This window comes from Danio rerio, chromosome 5 (assembly GCF_049306965.1).
Source record: "Danio rerio strain Tuebingen ecotype United States chromosome 5, GRCz12tu, whole genome shotgun sequence".
Taxonomy (NCBI): domain Eukaryota; kingdom Metazoa; phylum Chordata; class Actinopteri; order Cypriniformes; family Danionidae; genus Danio; species Danio rerio.
The window spans coordinates 41,441,480-41,464,020 of NC_133180.1; the positions used below are offsets into that span (position 1 = coordinate 41,441,480).

At 36.1% G+C, this 22,541-nt stretch overlaps 2 protein-coding genes across 4 annotated transcripts in view; both read right to left on the reverse strand.

Annotated features, from left to right (window-relative positions):
• The window catches only part of LOC141385704 (uncharacterized), a 430,770-nt gene that overhangs the window by 180,969 nt on the left and 227,260 nt on the right, over positions 1–22,541 (reverse strand). The window lies entirely within an intron of this gene.
• On the reverse strand, positions 1,994–7,517 carry fsta (follistatin a). Of its 3 annotated transcripts, none has more exons than XM_005165257.6 (6): positions 7,349–7,515; positions 5,948–6,139; positions 5,519–5,737; positions 4,976–5,200; positions 4,518–4,748; positions 1,994–3,067 (listed from the first exon to the last, which is right to left on the reverse strand). In XM_005165257.6, exons 1-6 carry the CDS (start codon positions 7,440–7,442, stop codon positions 2,979–2,981), a joined length of 1,050 nt encoding a protein of 349 aa, XP_005165314.2. In that variant the 5' UTR covers positions 7,443–7,515; the 3' UTR covers positions 1,994–2,978.

The following is a 22,541-nucleotide window of genomic DNA, read 5'->3' on the forward strand; positions in this document are numbered from 1 at the left end:
ATTCATCTTTATTTCTATAGCGCTTTTACAATGTAGATTGTGTCAAAGCAGCTCAACATAGAAGATTATAGTAGATGGAAACAGTGTCAGCCCAGTTTTCAGAGTTGAAGTTCAGTTCAGTGTGGTTTAATATTCACTGCTGGAAGTCCAAACCCTGAAGAGCAAATCCATCAATGCGCAGCTCCACATGTCCCGAACCAAGCAAGCTAGTGGCGAGGAACAAACTTTCACCAAAATTAACACTTAACATAGGCAAGTGTATTAAACAGTGTTACCAACTAGCAAGTAACTTTTTTAATTATTTATATTAATTTTAACAACATCTGAGAATGTGATATAATTTAGCACAAAAATTAGATTTCAAAGACTGTTGTAATGATATAAATATTTACTCTGATGGGTTAGCCCTGTAATCTTTTCATATGAGCAGTTGTTTTAGTGTCTTGGAGCGTCTTGGTTTGCTTATAACGTGCAAACTTTTTGCCAAGTTTATAAGAAGAAATCTTTATAAATCTGTTGTCAGCTACAGAAAAGCATTTCAAAAACAGCATTCTTCTCTGTTTACAATCAAAATCAAACTTTGATTTAACATCTAAAGCATTTCACTGATAAATTGGTTGTTTGCAAGTGTGGCAAAATGGTTTAGACCAAAAAGTTTACCAGTTTAGTTTACTAACTAAACCATTCTTCTTGCTGTGAACTGGATCACACACTGGCTCACAGGAGAGAGTGGCCCATGCTGAAAGATGACTTTCTTCTGAAAGAATTGTTGTTTGGAGTATTGGTTTTATGATGTGAATGTTTTAACATGTCAGGTCAGGCTAAATGCATTTCAGCTTCATCATCTTACTTAATAAGAGTTTGATTGATAGCAGAATTGTTCTTTTCTGATTTCATTTGAAGAGACTGAGTATGTTAAAGCTGTATCCCGAATGACACTATAACAGAGATTCATAAAGTAGGGCCTGCGGGCCAAAGTTGGCCTTCTGTAACCTTTGATTTGGCCCACCATCCCATCTAAAAGAAGAGTGAGAAAGATAAAGAGGGTTGGGGCGATGCCTTTAACACAGTCATTGTCATTTAAACATAATATTTTTTGTTCGTTTCATTGCTGAGCTATAATAAAAAAAACTGAAATGAAATGTTTTAATTAATTGTTGTAAATGAATCAGATTTTTAAAAATGTAAATACTGTCTCTCAATGGATAGAGGGCTATGCAGAAACAAATCAAGGCAAAAACTAGTGTAATTTTATTATATTTCCATCTAATTCTAAATGAGATTTTGTTTTTACTGTAATAAGTTCATCATAAAATGTAAAAAGAAATACTTTAGTTAATGTAATGTTTTTGAGTCATTTTTCAAATATTATTAAATAAATTAGTAAATTATTCATGGCAACTATATTTACGTTCACCCCACTAGCCTGAATCATGTTTGGTATTTGGCCCTTCATAAGAAAAAGGTTTGGGCACCCCTGCACTAGTATATGCACTGTACACTATATGTATAGTACACTTACTGTGTACTCAACCATCTAGTGAGTGAATTATGCAGATTAATTGAGTTTCTTTAGTCATTCAACACTGATATCCTGGTATCCTCTGGTAAAGTATCCAACCTTCAACTCTGTCCACACTAAAACTACATTTTAAAAAAACATAGAATAAAGGATATATGTATATATGCAAATTGAGTAAAAACAAGCATGATAGGAGGTTTATGAGTCTCTTCCCAGAGTTTGTTTTTATATTTGGCATTATTTCAATTTAACTATAGCACAGCTCTAATCCTCTCTAATGGTGAGGTTGAACGTCTGGTGTATAGATCTTATTATAGATCAAATGAATCTTAATAAAATGCTACCTTAAGCAATGAACACAGGACACATTGATCATACACAATTCAACCATCACGCTTTTATAATGATTTAACTCATCTACATGCTATTTGGCTGATGAAAGAGCTCAGTTTTGAATGAAATCCACCGCAGTGACCAATTGATAAGTATTTTTTATTGATTTCACTCTTAATATCTGTACAAATACATCAAACTTTGTATATACATATGACATTTACATAAAAAATACAAAACTATATATTTATAACTGAATTTCGTTTTTATCTTGAGATGTCTGAAAATAAAAAAAAGCATTTCAACAACAAAGTGAAAAGGTGAACGCTTTATATATCGATACTGAGTCCTCTGTTGACCTTGTGTTCGCTCCGCAAGAGCAATATAGAGCTGAATATTGGCAAAAACAAGACAAAAACAGTTGCATGGCACAGTTTTCTGAAACAATCATCACCCACTGCCCATTTCTTGCTGTTTATGAAGGACAGCAGAATCAGCAGGGCTTTTCTAAATGAGAAACAACACATTTCCAATGTCATCCTGCTGCACCATATCACATTAACATTGAAGAACATTTAAGAAAATCCCTTTGGTCAGTTACACTGAACTGTAAACAAAACCAGAAATATACACGTACATTAAAGAGTGACACTTTTTTTTTTGTCCTATGCGTTTTTCCATTTTTTTCCAATAAATAAACACAAGCTAACATGCAGGTATGTGTGAAATAAACATCTGTGATACAGAATTGACACTGATAAGCATTTGTACAGCTCAAGGAATGCAATTTACAGCTTGCAGAAGACTCACACTTTACATGATAGCATTTTACCTCACAATAAATAACACTGCTTCTCTTTGGACAAATATATTTCTCGGTCATAATAAAAAATATATATAAAAACAAAACTAAAGAAAGAAAAGGGAAAAACATGATAGACAAGTAAGCCGGACACTGTAAATGTATAAATTATAAAACAGAACACTGTATAAATAAACATCAAGCAGACTGAACTACATGTATACTTCTTTCTTTTTTCTCTGAAAAATAAATTAGCATACACATATGTACAGTGTGGACATGACTCCTCGCCCTAGGACTGTTCCACTGGTTGATGGTGCTTTATCCATCCAGTACAGGTGATAATTGGACATAAGCCATGTAGTCCTGGTCTTCCTCGTCATCGTCATCCTCCTGGTCTTCCGTAATGGCTATATGGGAGAATACATGGTAGCTGTTGCATGAATATAGACCACAACAGCGCAGAATGTACGTGAGTATTTGTCTCTTATCCCAGAGCCTCAGAAAAGCTAGATGACAGCTTGACCAGGTGCTCTGGCTGCCGAAATTATGCAAACAAATGCATATATATAATTAAGGAAGCCAGCAGTGCGACGGGACGGGGCCAATCAGAAGCTTTAATGGCTGAATCCAGACCAAAAAAGTGCTCTTGCATTCCAAGACTGGCTGCTTTTTTTCTGGTTTTGCATTTAAATCCATTACTTTGAGTGCACGGTTGTGCACCGGCTGACCGTAGCTACGTGGTCAAGCAATGGCACAGTTCTGAGGTATATAATATATATATATATGTGTGTGTGTGTGTGTGTGTGTGTGTATTTTTCTACATAGAGGTTTACATTTCGAAAAATGACACAGGCAAAGCAATTAAACAAATGTGTAGTCCCTCACAAACATATAGAACAACACGACCACAGCAAAACTCACACACACTCGCACACAGAATCACCTTCCTAATGTTAGGTCTAACAGCAGAGATTCAGAAAGCATTGCTCTACTATTAACATGTTCTTGTCCTGCAAATCGTTAAATGTGGCAGTCGTTTAAAACATGAGGTGATCATAAAGTTGGTCCCTTGAAATGACGTCCATACCTTAAGGCGTTAAGGTAAGCCATTCGTTCACATTGATCGTTTGATTCGTTCGCTAGCACAAACTGCTGGAATGCAAGTATTCCCAGGTCTAGCTTCGTCAATCCGTTCTCTGAGCTAGTCAAAATAGGTAGTCTAGTTAAGGTTTACACAACGGCACCAATGTTACAATCACCTTATGTGAGTGTAAATGGAGGAGACCCTCGGAGCGGTTTACGTCGTAGTGCATTTGTAATAATCCATTACAGCCAAAAGCAGGAATCAAACAAAACAACAGGATTCATAAAACACGTACATGATTATGGAATTGACAAGCTGATGTGATTATATAAGTCTCTACAGTTACACTAAAACAAAGGGGGGTGGGAAATGAACTCAGGTCAGACTGAGCTACAAGTCAAACGTGACGATGTCCGCTAGCTGCAAACGTTAGTTCGCACATGTTGTCTTGTTAGTTAAATGAAAAAGATTAGTATGTCAAAGGACTCCTCGGAAGAGCTCTTTGCCACTTTTCTGTTTACACTGAATTGATGGATTTCCATTGCTTTTCTTGCTTCCTTTTTTAAATCAATTTTTGTTTCTTCTCGAGATAATGCAAAATGATTGAAGCCAGCCAAAGAGGACATGCAAAGAACTTCCAATCGTAAGTCCTTTCTGTAGCTTAACTCTTAGCAGCAGGAAGGGAATGAAGAGGCGTTATTTGGAGGGGTGGGAGGTTTTGGGAAGGAGGTTGCTGGGCAGCATTGGATTGTCTTTTAAGATGTGTTACTTACAGTTGCAAGATCCTGAATGCTTAACCTCCAGGAGAACCCCCAAAGAGCAAGCGGCCTGCTTCATGGCACACTCACTGGGATACGTGGTGTTGTCGCTGGCGCACACAGCTTCCTCCGAGCGACTTTCTGGGCACGACTCGGCGCAAACTGCGCAGCGCCCGCGACTCATCTTTGAATCCCATAAACACTTCTTCCCTGCACTGCAGTGGATATCATCGCATGACTTGGCCTCTAAAAACACAACAGAGGACAGCAAACGTCAATTCCTAATTAAGAACCAAACAGCACTTTAGACCATGTTGCCAGCATCAGGAAACTATTACACACCTATGACTTGCTTTTGCAGTAAATAATCTTTTGGGATTGGGACATGAAAGACTTTGTCATCTCAACTATACATGAAGTCAATTTCTCTATTTTAAATGAAACTGTAGCCAAATGTAAGTGGAAAAACTCACTGATGCATTTTCCTTCATATGCCACGCCGATGGATCTACCGAGCAAGCACGTGGCTCTTCTTAAATGGCATGCACTGGCGTAAACTATTCCATCGTTGCCACAAAGGTACTGATCTGGAGACATGACCTCTGGGCATATGCGGTTGCATGTCACACAGTAGGCGTTGTTTGTCTGGTCCACCACGCAAGTTGAACTTCCCGGGCACAGGACATCACGACACGTCTCTGTGGAAATGAGAAGTGAAGACTCAGTGATACAGTATTCTATCATTCTTCAGGAAGTTCATAACACATCACAGATCCACACTCTGAAACGTAAAGGTTTTATACTGGCATTAATGCTTCCACAAAGAGGTTTGAACATTTGTGGAATGTTCACTAAAAGTTTAAAACAATATTCTTGTGGAAGCTTTATTTTTAAGCTTGTAGTTGACACAATTTTTCTTGAATTGAACTCCATTTTATACAAACCCCTACTGTAGGTCTAGATACAAGTGCTAAAATCTCTCTTTAAACAAGACATCAGACAAGTGTGTTACCTACTTTTGCATTTGCCTTGATACTGGACCTCCAGATCCGGGTGCCCTTTGCATTTGGACTTCAAAAGGGCACATTCATCCCGGTATGTTTTTCCATCTGAGCCACAGACGGGCCCTTTCCAGGTGACGTTAGAGCAGTCTGGAGCACAGACGCAGCGAGGTTTACTCCTCCTGTTCATTTTGCATCTCTTTCCAGGACCACAGTCCACATTATCACACGTCTCTGAAATTCACATGGTTTGTAAAACTCTATTATTATGTATTATGACATACATTTGGTAGCCTATAAATTATCGTATGTGAAAGATGTGATGGAGAACAGGAATGTCTTATTATGCTTTACTTTTATTTATATGATTACTTTGTAATAATAAATACTTTGTAATTAAATAATTACTTTGTTTTATTTCATTCAATACTGACGGGATCGTACCTTTACAAGGTATGCAGTTTGGAGCCCCGCCATTGAAGATCATCCACCTGAATAATGTGCTGTTTGGCACATCTTCCTCAGTCCAAGATGTACCGAGCCTCCCACTCCGGCAACATTCCTCCCGACTCATCCCAGGCATGTAGAGAACCTGACATCTCCCGTTCTTGCCCTGTTGAAGCCAGCAGTTACCAGCTGTAAACAAAAAGAAAAAGAGCCAGTCGTATTAAAGTCTGAAGCCAATGACCCAGACACAACACGTGCAGCCTGTATTAGCTGGAGCTCTCCTGCTCCCCCTCCCCCGCTGTATTTTGTCTGATTTTTTTTTTCCCCAATGTAATGCGACTATTTTACACTTGCGTGCCTTCACCCAGACAAGTCAAGGTGCTCCGGGAATACGCTTTTCCTGTCGTCGATTGTGTAAGGGCGCGCAGAGATTTATTGTCTGAAAGTAAGTGTCAGCTTGACAGACTCGTACCTATTTAAACAATGTGCACGGCAGTCTAGACTCCAGTTCCTCGAGCGCTCCCTGTGCCAACTGTCTGCGCTCATCGCCTTTCAGCACACACTTACAGGAGCGCTGCAAACGCGTTTATTTGCCGCCCAGAATACGCTTCGGATGTTTGTATTTTTATTCTTTCAACTGTCGGGTCAAGCCTGGGGGGAATCAGTCGTGTTTATGTATTAAATTAGGCATTCGCGCCGGGGAGACCACGAGCCAGACAATCCAATTAAATCTTACAGTCACGCGAGCTCTATCAAACTTTGTTTTCTAAAAACGACTGTGTCGTTTGGATGACACGAACGCAAAAGCATCCTAATAATTAAATGCATAAAAATGGCACAATTTTTTTGCATTAAGTCCAGTGATTTATTTTTTTATTTTTTTTGGAAAGCCAGACGAGGTAGGCAGTGTCTAATTTCACTACCTACTATTAGAGGAAAAATACAATCGAACGTCTAATGCATACACGCAGCTTTATTTAAATATGATTCTATATAAACCCTTCATTATTGCTAGAAAATAACACCATTAAACATTTTATTTGCTTTTATCACAATCATCAAGACAAGAAATGCATCTCACTGTTCTTATAATTATGACAATATTGAACACTTATTTTAGGTCAATAAAACGTTCTGTTACATTAGTATCTACCTCCGGATTGAACACAGTGTGTTTTTGTATTTGTTTAAATAATGGTGCATGTAAAGACGCACCTGTCTCGAGGACACCAATGCAGGCGCAAGCCAAAAACTTTACAGTTGTCTTGCATTAAAGCAGCTCCTTTATTCTAAAGCAACATTTTCATTCTAAAGCAAGCCAAAAATTCACATCTAAAGCATTTAAAAAATAATTTTGAATACACAAATAAGGAAATAAAAGAAGAAAAGTGCACTCACCTTGCACTTTTTGATCTTCAATCAAATAACAGAGCCAAAAGAGTAATAAAATCATTCCCGGGTGGAGCTGCTGACGCTTTAGCATCCTTAGCATGTTTAAAGAGAGAAAGAGTAGAGAGACGAGCAGCGCAAAAGTAATCTTCTTACTCAGGCAGTGCTGAATGAACGCAGCTCTCGGAGTGCCACCTCTTTTTAAGTGTATAAGGGGTCTCGGGCCGACTGTCTGTGGTGTGGGCGGTCTTCCTCTCTGTGGGGGTGGGGAGAAACTGTTTTTTCCCCAACTTCTTTCAATCCAAATCAGGTGACATAGCTGCTTGAAACTTTCTCTTGCCCCTAAATCACTTCAGAGTTTTGCTGCATACTGAGTCGCAGGAAGTATAAATAAAAATGGCCCAATTTCTAACCAAGCAAGAGCTGTGCTGCTGATGGAGGTCCACGACTGATGGATGCGTCTGGTCCAGTTTCACATTTAGGCTCACCCCGGTTTAGCCTCAACAAAAGGGACATGTTTGAAAGTGCTCGGTGAGATCTGATGAACATAGCTACGTGTGCGACTCTGTACGAATTATACAAATGCACGCCGATAGTCAGTCACCGCAAACCTTTAGGGAATGTCACAACTTTCTAGGCCATGACAGGTCTGATTAACAGTAGAGGGTGTCATTTAATACAAGGTTACGGCTGAAAGGTGATCTGCGCAGGGAGACAATGGATTACAGAATAAAAGCAATAAATGCTATTATTAGAAGAGACAGGTGTTGCTGTTTCCCTTCGGGATCACGATCTATATCCTATTCAATTTCCGAGCGGCGGCGGCGCGAGTCAGACTACACACGGCATTCATTTCCATAGAAGTGAGACACGCGAGACCGACTGGAGCAAGATTTTCCCGGTGGCGGAGGAGCACGCGCGACCTCTTCTGCAAGAGTCTTGAACCACACTAAACACACACCTGCACCATTACCTTCAGGTAGCCAGCCTACATACTGAGAGTCGTTGAGGAAAAAGTCGGAGTAACACTGTGTTCGGTCAAAACTTACTACTTGTATAACAAACATTATGAATGGCGAGTGAATCTTGATTGAAAACTAATACACGTGCAATCTACCTAAACTGACGACTATAATGCCTATTCAGTACTGTATTTACCACTGATATATTAGGGCCTAATTCAGTAGCCTATTTTTTTACTCAGTAGCCTATTTTTTTATTTATTTTTTTACTCTTACTCTTTTGATTGAGTAGTTTATTGAATAGTTTCACACTTTCTTACATGTTTGAGTTTATAGTAGCCTAATAAGTCCACTTTGTTGTCAAATAGCTTGTAAATCATGCTTAGATCACTGCAGATTCTATTTGACTCCTTTATGGAAAAAACAGCGGTTGCGATTTTTAAAGATAGGCCTAATACACATGCCCTTCACTCAGCATTTGAATTGTTACCATCAGGACGCAGGTTCAGAATTCCTAAAGCCTGTAGAAATGCTTCTAAAAATTCATTAATCCCAATTGCATTTGTTGTCTTAAATAGGATTACTGTTTGAAGGTCTAAATTGGTTTTTAAACGTTTAACTTATGTTGTTGTCTTGATGATTGTTGTTATTGTGTGCTTGTTGTATGTATGCAACTGTTGTCTTAAATCCAGTGTTACAGACCAATTTCCCTTCTGTGCCAAGCAGAACAAACAATAAAGTTTAAACTTTGTAATTCATTAATTATTACCCAGACAAAAACACATCAAATCTGGATTTTTGAGTATTTTAATTTCAGACTTGAATCCTTTTCTCTTTTGTATAATACTTCATTAGCAGATGGTAAACATTTTCCTAATTCTGAATATTTAATATTCAAGTAAACCTGTTTTTTAATCCAATTATTCATTCACTTTCTTTTTGTCTTAGTCACTCTATTAATCCGGGGTCGCCACAGCAGAATGAACTGCCAACGGGGAGAACATGCAAACTTCACACAGAAATGCCAACTGACCCAGCTGGGATTAAAACCAGCAACCCACCGAGCCACCGTGATGTCCTAAATCCAATTGAAGTAAATGTAATACAGCTGCAACATTAAGAATACATTTAAGTTCCTTTGGTAGAATACCATAACACACTAATAAAATAATAATGACAAAACTAGTTGTTTGAGACGATACTTCAAAGTATAGTTGCTTAAACAAAAAATGCTAGCTATTGAACTAGTACATTACATGTATGTCTACGTTCACTTATAATAGGTGCCATATATAAATAAAAATAAAACATAAATCAACGTTTACTACTTTTACAGTGAAGCTAAAAAATTGGCCAATTTAATCCCAAGTGGTGTTCAGAATTTGCAATAATATCAAAAGTATACTTAAATACACTTTACATATTTATTTAACATACTTTAATATAATTAAAGTGAATCAAATTTAGCTTTTTTTTTTTTTGTAAGGGCGGTCATATTCATTCATTTTCCTTCAGTCCCTTTATTTATCTGGGGTCGCCACAGCGGAAAGAACCACCAACTTATCTAGCATATGTTTTACACAGCGGATGCCCTTCCATACGCATGCAACATCCATACACACTCTTTCACACTCATACATACGGCCAATTAAGTTTATTCATTTCACCTGTACCGCATGTCTTTGGACTGTGGGTGAAAACCGGAGCACCCGGAGGAAACCCACACCAACATGGGGAGAACATGCAAACTCCACGCAGAAATCCCAACTGACCCAGCCGGGACTCGAACAGGTGACCTTCTTGCTGTGAGGCGACAGTGTTAACCACTGAGCCACTGTGTTGCCCCTGGCGGTTATGTTATAATGCATTATTAGAAGTGTAATCAGACAGTCTGGGTGGCTTTAATTAGGCTGAAGATAGCTAAAAATAACAGAGCTGACTTATGAAAGTCACTGCTTAGAAAAAGAGAAACGGATATAAGCAAAATCACAAGAACGTCAGATATTCACGATTCTGATTTTCATTCAGCACACCCGTCTCCACATTTATCCACCGACACATTCAACATCACATTTAACCCAAGACTATAAATACTGTAACTTCAGAAAAGCCTTTTGTACACTTCCCAGTACTGTGTCAGTGACCTCATTTAAATCAAGGATTATCTGTGATTGATTAGAGTGACACACAGCGTCTCAGACACATAAGATCTGATCAAACCTTCAGTTCGAGCCAGAAAATGACCACGTGTTTATTTGAGCTGTCATTTATGACCAACCACACTCAAAAAATATTTCTTTTTGCTCGTTACTTATTTAAAATGAGCTGAAACAGCACAATTCTTCAGACTTCATTGGGACAAATACATTTTTTTTATGTTTGATCCACATAAATTTGAAAAAAGTGTTAACTTAATCAATTTGTGTTGGAACAAGATGGATGAATTGTTTGGAACCCTGATTTTTGTTTTTACAGTCCATGATTCTTTGGGCTTCTTAACTGTAGCGTTCTTCTCCTGGTTATGTGCTGCACACTGTGGAAACACTAAGCATTGCTTGGTTTCAGAAACATGTATCCAAACAAAAGCCACATTTGTGGAGATTTTTTTCCACAGTATCATTAGCTATTTGTGTATTTCATCCCTCTTGGATTTGAACAAATAACCTAATATTTGGTCAGCGGAATATATTGTTGATCTTCTGACTGCCAAGATGATGTCCTGTATGCCCTAGATATATGCTGAACGATAAATAGACTTAGCCTGACTTTTTAAGAGTTATTGTTGAATACTGAGGACGCCAAAGTAAATAAAAGACCAAAATACTTGATCATTTAAAAACATTAGAGGTTATTTTGTGATAGCTTCTGAGATGCGGGGAACATTATTATTTTAATTTTTACATTTTGAGTACACACATCATCTAACAACATGCTTAATTAAATGATATCTTCTCCTCATGATACTCTTTACATATCTGCTCTTGTTGCCAAAATGAGGTGTTAATTGTATGATAAATGATATGCTGACATCTAGTGGTAGTTCGGTGCTTGTACGGTTGTTGCTAACTGCGGCTGCATCTGGATGGAATAACGGTAATGTTTTTGCAATATGTCAGTAGTAGTAACTCACAATATTAGATAAAAATAAAAGTGATTATCTTGCATAAAGCACCACAGAGATCATATTAGGAACAGAATGTATTAGTCCCGTCTTCAGTATTCACTATTGCTTACAATATATTGCAAACCGACTTCACCTCATTGTGAATGATGTGAACTCAGGAGGTTCATCAGTCAAAACAAACAAAATGTTCTGAGATAAACTGTGCTGAAAATATTGAACTAAAATACATGAGAAAGGTAAAAAGGCCATGATATGAGTGATGGCTCGCAAATTGTTTATCATTCTAAAAAGTGAGTGCTTTCCTTCTATTACTTTCTGGATATTTGCTCAAAATATTAATTAAAATACACAAATAGTTGCACAATGAGATCAAAATTAGACGAAAACATACTTAAGCATATTTTCTGAAACATACACAAATGTATGAAAACATAAATAAGATAACAACTAAAAACATTCAATATTTTTATGATCATTTTTTATAAATTGGTCTTTATCTGGTTCCTGGTGGTAAATGCCTTAATGATCTGGCAAACCCCAGTTAACTGGCATTCAACTTAACTTGACTTTTGAGTTTTCTCTGATTTTGAAAGACGATGAGCCTTCCTAAAGTCACTGAAACTCAGACAGCAGGGGAAGTTCAAAGGGATATGCCTTTCAGACATATCATGACTGAGTTCTATAATATTTCACATATAAACTAACTCATTCAGTCTCCCCCTTGCTGATCTTGTTTAAGATCTCAGGGGTCAGTCAGTTCAACACTAGTTGGAATTACTTACCAGTTCAGCACTTCGCATTTCGCTTTATGGCCACACTTTTTCTCAAAATGACCCGATTTGTAGAATTTAATCTTTTCTCAAATAAAATTTAAATTCATTTTAAAAGTTGGTCAAGATAGACCCACCAAAATATTTGAAAAGTGGGTAAAGATAGGCCCAAACTTACGCAGCTCTCATATACTGTACATTTTTAACATCTGAGCCAAATCCATTTGATATACTGTATGGCCCAGGTCTTATGTGCCGCCTTAAAAATGGTGCCACCTCTGTGAAACCCGGGCCATGTTTAGTTCACATGTCAGCTGCACCTTCAGCTTCAAAAGTGGTGGATTTGTTCGACAAAATGTTTGACTGGGTGTCACTGCATCCCAAAAGACTAAAACTAAAACAAAATGATATAACTAAAGCAAGTGAACACATGCTGTACGCCAGTGCCAGATGAATGCCTGCTGTGCCAGCTTTTTGCCAAATCTGAGCCAGAATTCTTTGCTATGGGTAGTCTAACCTTTGCTGAGGTGCAAATTGTGTAGACAGAACTGGTCCAAAGTTTGCTTTAGCAATGAAAGAGTTGTGATGTCCTGTGAGAGACTAGTGGTGTCTGTGAGATACTGGTGATGTGCTGTGAGAGAGTACACTTTAAAGAAAAATCCTGGTTGCCTTAATTTTTTAAGCTGAATCAAATTAACTTGAGTGACACGGTGGCGCAGTGGGTAGCACGATCGCCTCACAGCAAGAAAGTCACTGGTTCGAGCCCCAGCTGGGGTCAGTTGGCATTTCTGTGTGGAGTTTGCATATTCTCTCTGTGTTTCCTCCGGATGCTCCGGTTTCCCCCAGAGTCCACCTGCGGTACAGGTGGATTGAATAAGCTAAATTGTGCGTAGTGTATGAGTGTGTATGGGTGTTTCCCATTGTTGGGTTGCAGCTGGAAGGGCATCTGCTGCATAAAAACATATGCTGGATAAGTGGGCAGTTAATTCTGCTGTGGTGACCCTTGATTAATAAAGGGACTAAGCCGAAAAGAAAATGAATGAATGAATCAAATTAACCTTATGAGTCCATGAACTTAAAATATGTTTAACTGCCTTAAAAACAGCTTGCGTAACGTATAAAAATAAGTGAGAACATGATTAACTTGCACAGTTAACAACTTCCTGTAGAATCTACAGTAACTTACTGTAAATCAATTTCAACCAAAAATACTGTATTTACATTTACAGCACTATTTATCTTGCTGTATATGTATTTACAGATTTGTGTGTATATGTTCACTGTAAAATATGCAGTCATTTCCACAATGCCAATTTAAAATACAGTTACTGTCCTACAGTAAAATACAGTTTATATTTACAGTTAAGTGTAAGTTTAATAAGTTGAATGAACTGAAAATGATTACAGTGTAGGGATGTCTATGAGAGACTAGTGATGTACTGTGAGAGTCTAGTGATGTTCTCTGAGACTGTTGTCCAGTGAGAGACTAGTGTTGAGCTGAAAGATGGTCAAGACCTGTCTAGAGCTACATTAGACATGCATTTCCTAGAAAATAACCGCACACCTTAAATATTCATCAGCTGATTAGAATCAAGCATTCAACCATCCTCCCACCCCTACCCCAAAACAGACACATCAAGTTTTTTTTTATTCTTTTATTATTAATCAACATGTTGAAGGTGCAACAATGAAATAGGAGGTGCAGCAGCATTTACAGGGCCCGGGATGTTCTTTTGCTCTCTGCAAATATTTTCCGCTCGTTTCTCAGCCTCTTATCATGACACTGACAATCATTCACGCAATTTAAAAACATCTACCATTTAAGGAACTACCATAAAAACAAATAAATAAATAAATCAGGAAGATTTCTTATCTGATTGTCTTCAAGCCGAGTAATTCTGTGCTTTTGACTTGAAATATCACCAAATTTGGAATGTGACTGCAGTTCTGGAAAGACACTGAGTAAAAACAACACTCCTTGGATTAACCTCAGATTAATATATCTTTGATTAATGGGATTAATTAATAACATATCTGCCTTCTGCTGGACACAAAAGAAGATTTTTTGAAGAATATTATTAATAAAACAGCCGACGGTAGCCACTCACTTCCATATTAGGAAAAAAGGCCAGAACAGTCTAGTTATTAAGAAAAGTCTTCACAATATCGTTGTGATTAACAGAGTAATGAAAATCATACAGTTGGTACATTAGGGGATATGTGAAAATATCTTGGTAAGTAACTGCACATAACCTGTATGAAGCAGTAACAATGAAGGGATAGTTCACCCAATAAAAACTCTGTTCTCATTTAATCCTCCATGTGTTTCAAACCTGTTTGAGTTTCTTTATTCTGTTGAACAAAAATGAAGAATGTTGCCATAGTAAGATTTAAATAAATACAAATAAATATTGTCCATGAATTATTTCCATTATTCATTCATTTTTTCCCCTTAGTTTAGCCCTCATTGGCATGAATTTTTGTTTTAGGAGAGAAAAAAATATATAAAAAAATATTATTAAATATATTAAAATATTATAAAATAATATTAAAAAATATATGAATATTGTTATATAATCAATCAATCAATTGCTTATAAATGGTGTATTATATGTTTCTGTGGGCTACCAATTGAATGTACTTATTTACCAATCTTAATTATTCAGAAAGTTGTTGGATGTGAAACAAAGCCAAGTGACAAAAATGTGGCACCCACCTCTAAGTCAGGGGTGCCAAAGCTTGTCCTGCAGAGTATAGCTCTAACCCCAATTACCCATCTCAATTACACAAAATAATTTTTTTTGCTTAAATAATTTACCATTTAAAATGCGTGAATGTCATGTGACCATCAGGAAGAACACAGCATCTCATTTCTCAAGGGAAGCGTTTTGGGCCCTAGTGGTCTCCTGAGTTCGTTCTTCCGAGGACACCTGGCGAGACCGGTCTCCACAAGAACGCAAGTCCGTTCTCTGTGTTCTTTGAATTGAGAAACAGCCTGTGTTTGGGCATCCCTGATCTAAACAGTCTCTGGGTCAATACGTGTAAAAATTTTGAACATCTTCTTGGACACAATGCTTCCAAACAGTTTGCTGCAATGTAAAGTGCACATGTCTTGAAGTAGTTCATTATGATGCAATTTACCTTCTATGTGTGATTTGACTAGACAGGAATTACAGGACTGATTTTTCTAATCCCCATAGACAAGAAAAAATGAAGTAGTGACTGCAGGTAGAAGGAAAGTAGTGAGAATAAAAGTACAGATACTGCACTAAAATGTACTCAAGTGAGAGTAAAAGTACACATTTTTAAAACTACTCAGTAAATTACAATTCCTGAGAAAAAGTAATTAATTACAGTAATTTGAGTATTTGTAATTAGTCACTTTACACCACTGACCACATGTCTTTGGATTGTGGGGGAAACCGGAGCACCCGGAGGAAACCCACACAAACACGGTGAGAACATCTGAACTCCACACAGAAACGCCAACTGGCCCAGTCGGGACTCGAAGCAGCAACCTTCTTCCACTGAGCCACAATACCGCCCTTTTTTCCCAACATTTTTCCGTATATCTTGTTTTGTGATGCAGAAGAAAGAAATTCATAAATGTTTAGAACCACTTGAGTGTGAGTTAATGGTGAGGAAATTCTCATTTTTCTCAACTATTGCTTTACTGTTTATGAAAACTTGAGGAAAATCCTGTTGTCATCAATTGTGCTGACACACTTTAAACCATTTAGAAAAATGAGTGTGTACACATTTGCTAAAATTGTATACAAAAACAAAGCTGCCACCAGTTGATCAATGAAGCACACTGTATGTCAAATTAGTCCACTTTATAGTTAAATGTACAGTGTGCTACAATGATGACAGCTTTGTGTTTGTATACAATTTTAGAAAATGAGCGAACACTTTTTTTTTTTTAAATAAGTGATTTAAGGTGTCAGCAAGATTGATAACAACAGGATTTTGTATGTACTTAGTGTCAACAATTTACACTGCAAGCAGAATTAGACAACCAGGGAGGTGTGTGTACATTCCTCTTGACTTTTCAATTGGAGCAATTAAAGTTGTACCTGCTTGAATAGAATTTTAAATATAAACAGCCTGTAAAACTGCGTACTGCACCTTTAATTAACTCTGAGCTCAACAAACTGCTCTGTAAGCTTATCCTGCAGTACTATACACCGTTTCCAACAGCGCCATCTAGTGGAAGATAAAGAAAACACAAGTCTTTCATACAGTTGTGATTCTGTCCACTGTTCACTCGTTAAATGTTTATCATCTGTAAGGTCACAGCCAGGGATTCTGCATATGCCAACATCTGGAGCCACATGCTTTCAGTCAGCCCTGTCAAATAATAACATAACGTTTCACAAGGATTCTTTTCTCAGACACAATAACCATATACCTACATGGCTATCTGAACATTTTAATACTTTTTTAAAAGTTCAAAATCTAGCACTATATAAAACAGCTTTCAGAGGCCTCCTCGACTTTTTACACTTTATTTCTCTTCAGTTTTACACAACATAAAGTCCCGTCAAATGTTTTGCATTGCTTTGGTGTCATGTGTTACCATGACGGTGTTTCAGGGTTATCTGTAGTAATGATACTGAATTACACAGATTACAGATCTCTCCTTTAAATATTTTATTTTCATTGGGATGCTATACAGTAAGATATTAATTAGATTGTATTTTAAAAATCCAAATCCAAATACCAAAGCCAAAACTGGATCTCATTTAACTAAATAGCTAAAGATCATGGTGCAAAAAAATAGTACACAGTGAAAATGTATTGAAAATGTAATTTTTATAATTATTTTTTCGGGGGTTTCACCTTTAATTTAGATAGGACAGTAGAGCTTATTGACAGGAAAGTGTGGGGAGCAGAGAGAGGGGAAGGATCGGCATAGGACCATGAGGCGGGAATCAAACTCAGGTCGCCATGAGCACCGGAGTGGATGTGTTGACGCACTAACCACCACACCACTTTTGCCGACATGTTAAGTACAGTTTTAACAAAAAGGACAATACAACAAAAAAAAAAAGTGAAATGTACAGTTATTCTCAGTGGCTTTGGTGCATTTTTTACAACACTATTTACATTTGCACAACAGTTAATGCATTTCTCAAAACAGTTAGTCATTTGTGCACATCATAGTAGCACTTTCTCATTCCTTCCAACAAATTGCAAATGCTTTTGGACATGATCAACTGCATTCAGAATCAGTTTTATTGCCAAGTGTGCTTCACACACACAAGGAATTTGTTTTGGATACAGAAGCTTCCAGTGTACATAAAGTGACGTGACAACACAAAATAAATATGAAAAAAAGTTGATAAGCATTAAACAGAGATGCAGTTAGTCAAGAAATCTGGATGTTGAATTGAATGTACAGATTTGGTATAAGTGAAGTTTATTCTAAAACTAATTTCGAGAGGATCACGTGCTTATGATTTATCACAGCCAGTCTCGCATTTGCTAATCACTAATCTTCCAATCATATGAGCCCTAAGCCACTATAAATAGCCTCAGTTTTCAGTTCACTTTATCTTCGTTTGGAAGAAACCCCCCTCCTCCCCTATTCTCCTCCTTTACCTGTGATTGGGCGGCACGGCGGTCCAGTGGTTAGCACTGCAAGCCACACAGCAAGAATACTGCCGGCCCTAGTTCCATAGGACCGGTGGGTGTTTCTGTGGGGAGTTTGTATGTCCTCCCCGTGTCCGCGTGGGTTTTCCCCGGGTTCTCCGGTTTCCTCCCACCATCCAAAGACATTCAACGTACATAACAATCAAGCTTGTCTAATCCCTTACGTTCCCTTAGCTACAGCAGCAGGGGAGTTCTGAGATCCACCGAGCTCGGGCTCCCTTCTTGCTCTGCCAACGGGAGGAAGCCCCGGGCTCGAGGAGCCCTTGAGCTCGGGGCTCTCTCCCGGGACAGCATGCAAAATAAGCTTTGTAAATCATCAGCAAAGTGTGAACTCTTGAAATATACAGGTTATACGGTGCTGTGTACAAATGTTAATAGAGAAAGTATTGCATTGTATATTGATGAAAGGTGCTGTGTACAAGTGCGAATGAGAAAGTATTGCACATATTTATTGCACAGTTGGGGGATATTTAACTGTTCATGAGGTAGATGGCCTGTTTTTGTGCTTGGTGCTCTGAAACGCCAACCAGACGGTAACAGTTCGAACAGGTAGTGTGCTGGGTGCCAGGCATCCAGAGTGATTTTGCGAGCCCTTTTACTCACTCTGGAAAAGTACAGTTCTTGAAGTGTAGAGAGATTCATACAACTCTCTGCTGTTTTATAACATTATCATTTGCATGTCATGTCAGTCATAATTAACTAAACTTGTGAATGCTAAATAGTTAGTCCGTATACAACTAATAGTTCTTATTTTATTACTTGAGTCATTACATACAAAAATGTTACACTTGTTGTCAAAATCTGTCTAGAATATTTTATTAAAAAAATAAATCTTTTTTTCCTGAAAATGTTTTCTAAATTGAACAATTTCATCAATGATTTACAGACCTGTGTATGTTGTAGGCTCAGTTCCAATTTTGTACTCCAGTATTACAGTTGTGCACAGATCTACCCAAAGGAAGTGTATGTTTGTTGTAAATAAGGGTGTATTTATTCTTTTGCACAATGATGTGAATAAATTAGAATTGCAAAGAGCAAATGCAGTAAAAATGCGAAACATACATATTCAGTGTCTTGTACTCAGATACCTCACTAAATGCAGTCATGTCTAACTTTACTGTAGTTTACAAATGGCTGTGAAAATAGTATATAGTGCTATCTTGAGCATTTTTAGGAAGTGTCACCAAAATCTGACTTTTTGCATTGGAAAAAAAACAGAGTAAACTGTCATAATGAAAACATGACAAAGCCACTTGACTATCTTGTTCATATCTAATGGTGTCAGGACTTCTCATCTTGATGACTCAGACACTTTCATTTACATGAATACTTGCTTTTGAGGAATATTTTGTCTATATTCATGGAGAAATTWTATATATATATATATATATATATATATATATATATATATATATATATATATATATATATATATATATATATATATATATATATACAGTTAAAGTCCAAGTCTAAAGTTAGCCCCCTTAAATTATTAGACCGCTTATTTATTTTTTCCCTAATTTGTGTTTAACAGAGAAAAGATTTTTACAGCACATTTATAAACATAATAGTTTTATTAACTCATTTTTAATAATGAATTCATTTTATCTTTGTCATAATGACAGTAAATAATATTTGACTAGATTTTTTTAAGACACTTTTATTCAGCTTAAAGTGACATTTAAAGGCTTAACTAGGTTAATTAGGTTAACTAGGCAGGTTAGGGTAATTAGGCAAGTTATTGTATAACGATGGTTTGTTCTGTAGACTATCGAGAAAAAAAAATATATATACTGTATATGTACTATGCAGTGTAATTTTTACATATAATTTCTTTCTTACATTTCTGTAAAAGACATTATTAGTATTATTTTATTTATTAAGATTTTTGTCGATTTCATTCTTTACTGTTTTATGTGTCTTATTGTTTGTCATTTTCTTTTTTTTTTTTTGTACACTGTAAAAAGTATCCATAAATTAGCAGTTTTCTTTATTTTGTGATTCATGTTTTTATTTTTCCCTCATTTATTCATGGTTTTGGATTGTATTATGGGAATTTGATCTTTCTTACAACAACTTCACCTTGGAAATTTAAAAAAGTGACTTTTATTAACATTTTTAATAGTTTACGGTGATATATTGTCTGGGTTGATGTTGAATATTACACTAAAAAAACCTTTTAACAAACAGCCAGTACATTCTCTGTTATTTTACAGTATTATTTATATACTATTTTCTTTCCGTCATATTGTTTCAAGCTACTAAAAGTCACTTTGCTGAACTGTAGTAGAATTTTTAACAATCGCCAGAGCAGAGATCAACATCCCAAAAGTCAGTTCACAACCATAAATAAACCGAGAACACTTGTGACTCACAAAATACAGAAACTGTTCATTACAGATATTTTTTACAGTGATTAATTGATTGAAGTCACTGTTGTTTATCCACCATTAAACTGCTTTGAAAGACCAGACTAAAGGATTTAGGGTAATTTTTGGGGTTTTATTAATGCATTTACATGCACTGTCTCACAAAGTTTTACTTTGGGCACCCAGGAGTCCAGGACCAGTATGAAATGGATCTTGACTATATTGTGTGTACTGCTTGGCTGAAACACCCTATAATACGACTTGTATCAAACTAGAGGTTTATCAGAATGCAAAATGCACATTGCCAGAAATAGGGAAGCTGGGTCTTAGATTTGATCAAAAGCACTTTTGCAGATATTGCAAACTGCCACTAAAAGGCACTCATTCATTTAGACTGCTTAACAAGTAACTGTTTCTTGTTACGATGTGTGTTTATAGAACAAAACACAAATAGCAAAACGTGATTGCAGAGTTTCCTAAGAAGTAATTATACAGTAGGACAGTATCATACCAAAATAATTACAGACTACTTATGATTTCATGCTGCATCTCAGCAGAGGGTTGCCAATATAAGCTAAAACAGTGTTTGTATGAATTGGCATAATTGTAACTTGTTATTTGTAATGTGCTACTTGTATAAACCCATGTTGTGGTTGGCATAAGCAATTATTATAAAATTTTAAAACACTGTGTGACACTAAATGTATCTGTCTAACATATAGTCAGTTAGGCTCTCCTAAAATTCATACACAACAGTGATCAATAAAAAAGAAAGTAACACCATTCATATACACAAGTGATAAAAAATTCACACAAATGATTAAATCTATACCGTTTTGAATATATTGACATATGAACCTTTAGGGTATTAGATTTTTTCATATTTACATTACATTATATGTATTTTAAAAAAAGGACTAAAATTACCTAAATTACCTCAAAAACTTATATAAATCAATTTCTTAGCACTTGATATTTAAAACTTTTTCTTTACTAAGTGAAGTGGCTAATTGAATTTTGTTCAGCATACAGAATACAGTATTCCCAGCAGAATTTAAACACATTATACAATGTCTTTCATACTATTAAACAGCATTGTGTTTTAATCAATATTTCTAACCAATGTATAATTAAGTTTTCATTTTAATTTCAGATAATATTTAAATATTTTTTTGTGTATTTGTTTTAATTGTAGTAATTTTAGTACATCAAGTCAAACTTAATAAAAATGTGAACTATATTGGCAGCATTGTGTTAATATAATTTGATATATTTCGGATAGCATCTGTTTTATACAACTAGATTTATAGAATAAGTTTAGTTAACAAAAATAGCATAAAAAAGGCTACAGGTTTAGACATTACTGTACAGCGTTTGACAGTAACTAAATGTTGACCAATTAAGTAAGTTTTCTAAGAATCTTAACTTTATCAATATACTTGAGAACTTTTCACTACAATCCAAAGTAAAATATTTTCTTTTTTTCTCCTTTACATGTTAGAAACAGAGCTGAGAAAATAATGATTCTTAAGAAACATACTGTATAGAGACACTACAGTGGTGTTAGATTTGACAGTCAGTTTACCCTTTTACTCTGTTCATAAATTGCATTAAAGTATTCATTTGTGATTGAACCTATCTGACCACATTAATTCTTGACTCAACTCACCGATTCAAATGATCCAGTCAGAGCAAGTCTCCAGTAAATGATTGTGAATTTACAAACTAATCTGAATGGGGTTCATTTTATTTCAAAACAAACATAAAGTTAAAGTAAATGTATGTATTTTCACTGCAGTAGCACATATAAAATTGAATTATGTCCTTTTAAAAATGTTAACAAATGTTGATTTATTGTTGTCATATATGCTAGAGTACCCATCAAAATAAATGAGAAACTAAAATTAACCAAAACCAGCAACAGTCACTGAAAAATGAACAGAATTAAAATAATAATAATTAGCACAAATAAAAATCGTTATCAGAATTAATAAGCACTTGAAAAATTGTACTTGCTGCAGTGTGTTGATGGCACTTTTACAGTAAACATGTTATTTTCTTTCCCTTCATTTGGCAAAAATGTTGACTAGGCATGTTTAACTACATATATGATCTTTTACAAAAATGATCTTGTTTTAATTCTTTTTTTCTTTCTTTCTTTTTTTCCCATTTAAGTTGCAGTTGTGTAGTTTTGGGCTCAGTGTCTTATGTCAAACTATTATTTCACTTTTATTACGAAGAGTGAATGAAAGCTGTTCAAACATTAAACATTGCTGAGACTAAATAAATGAAATTAAAACTAAACTGAATATAATATCC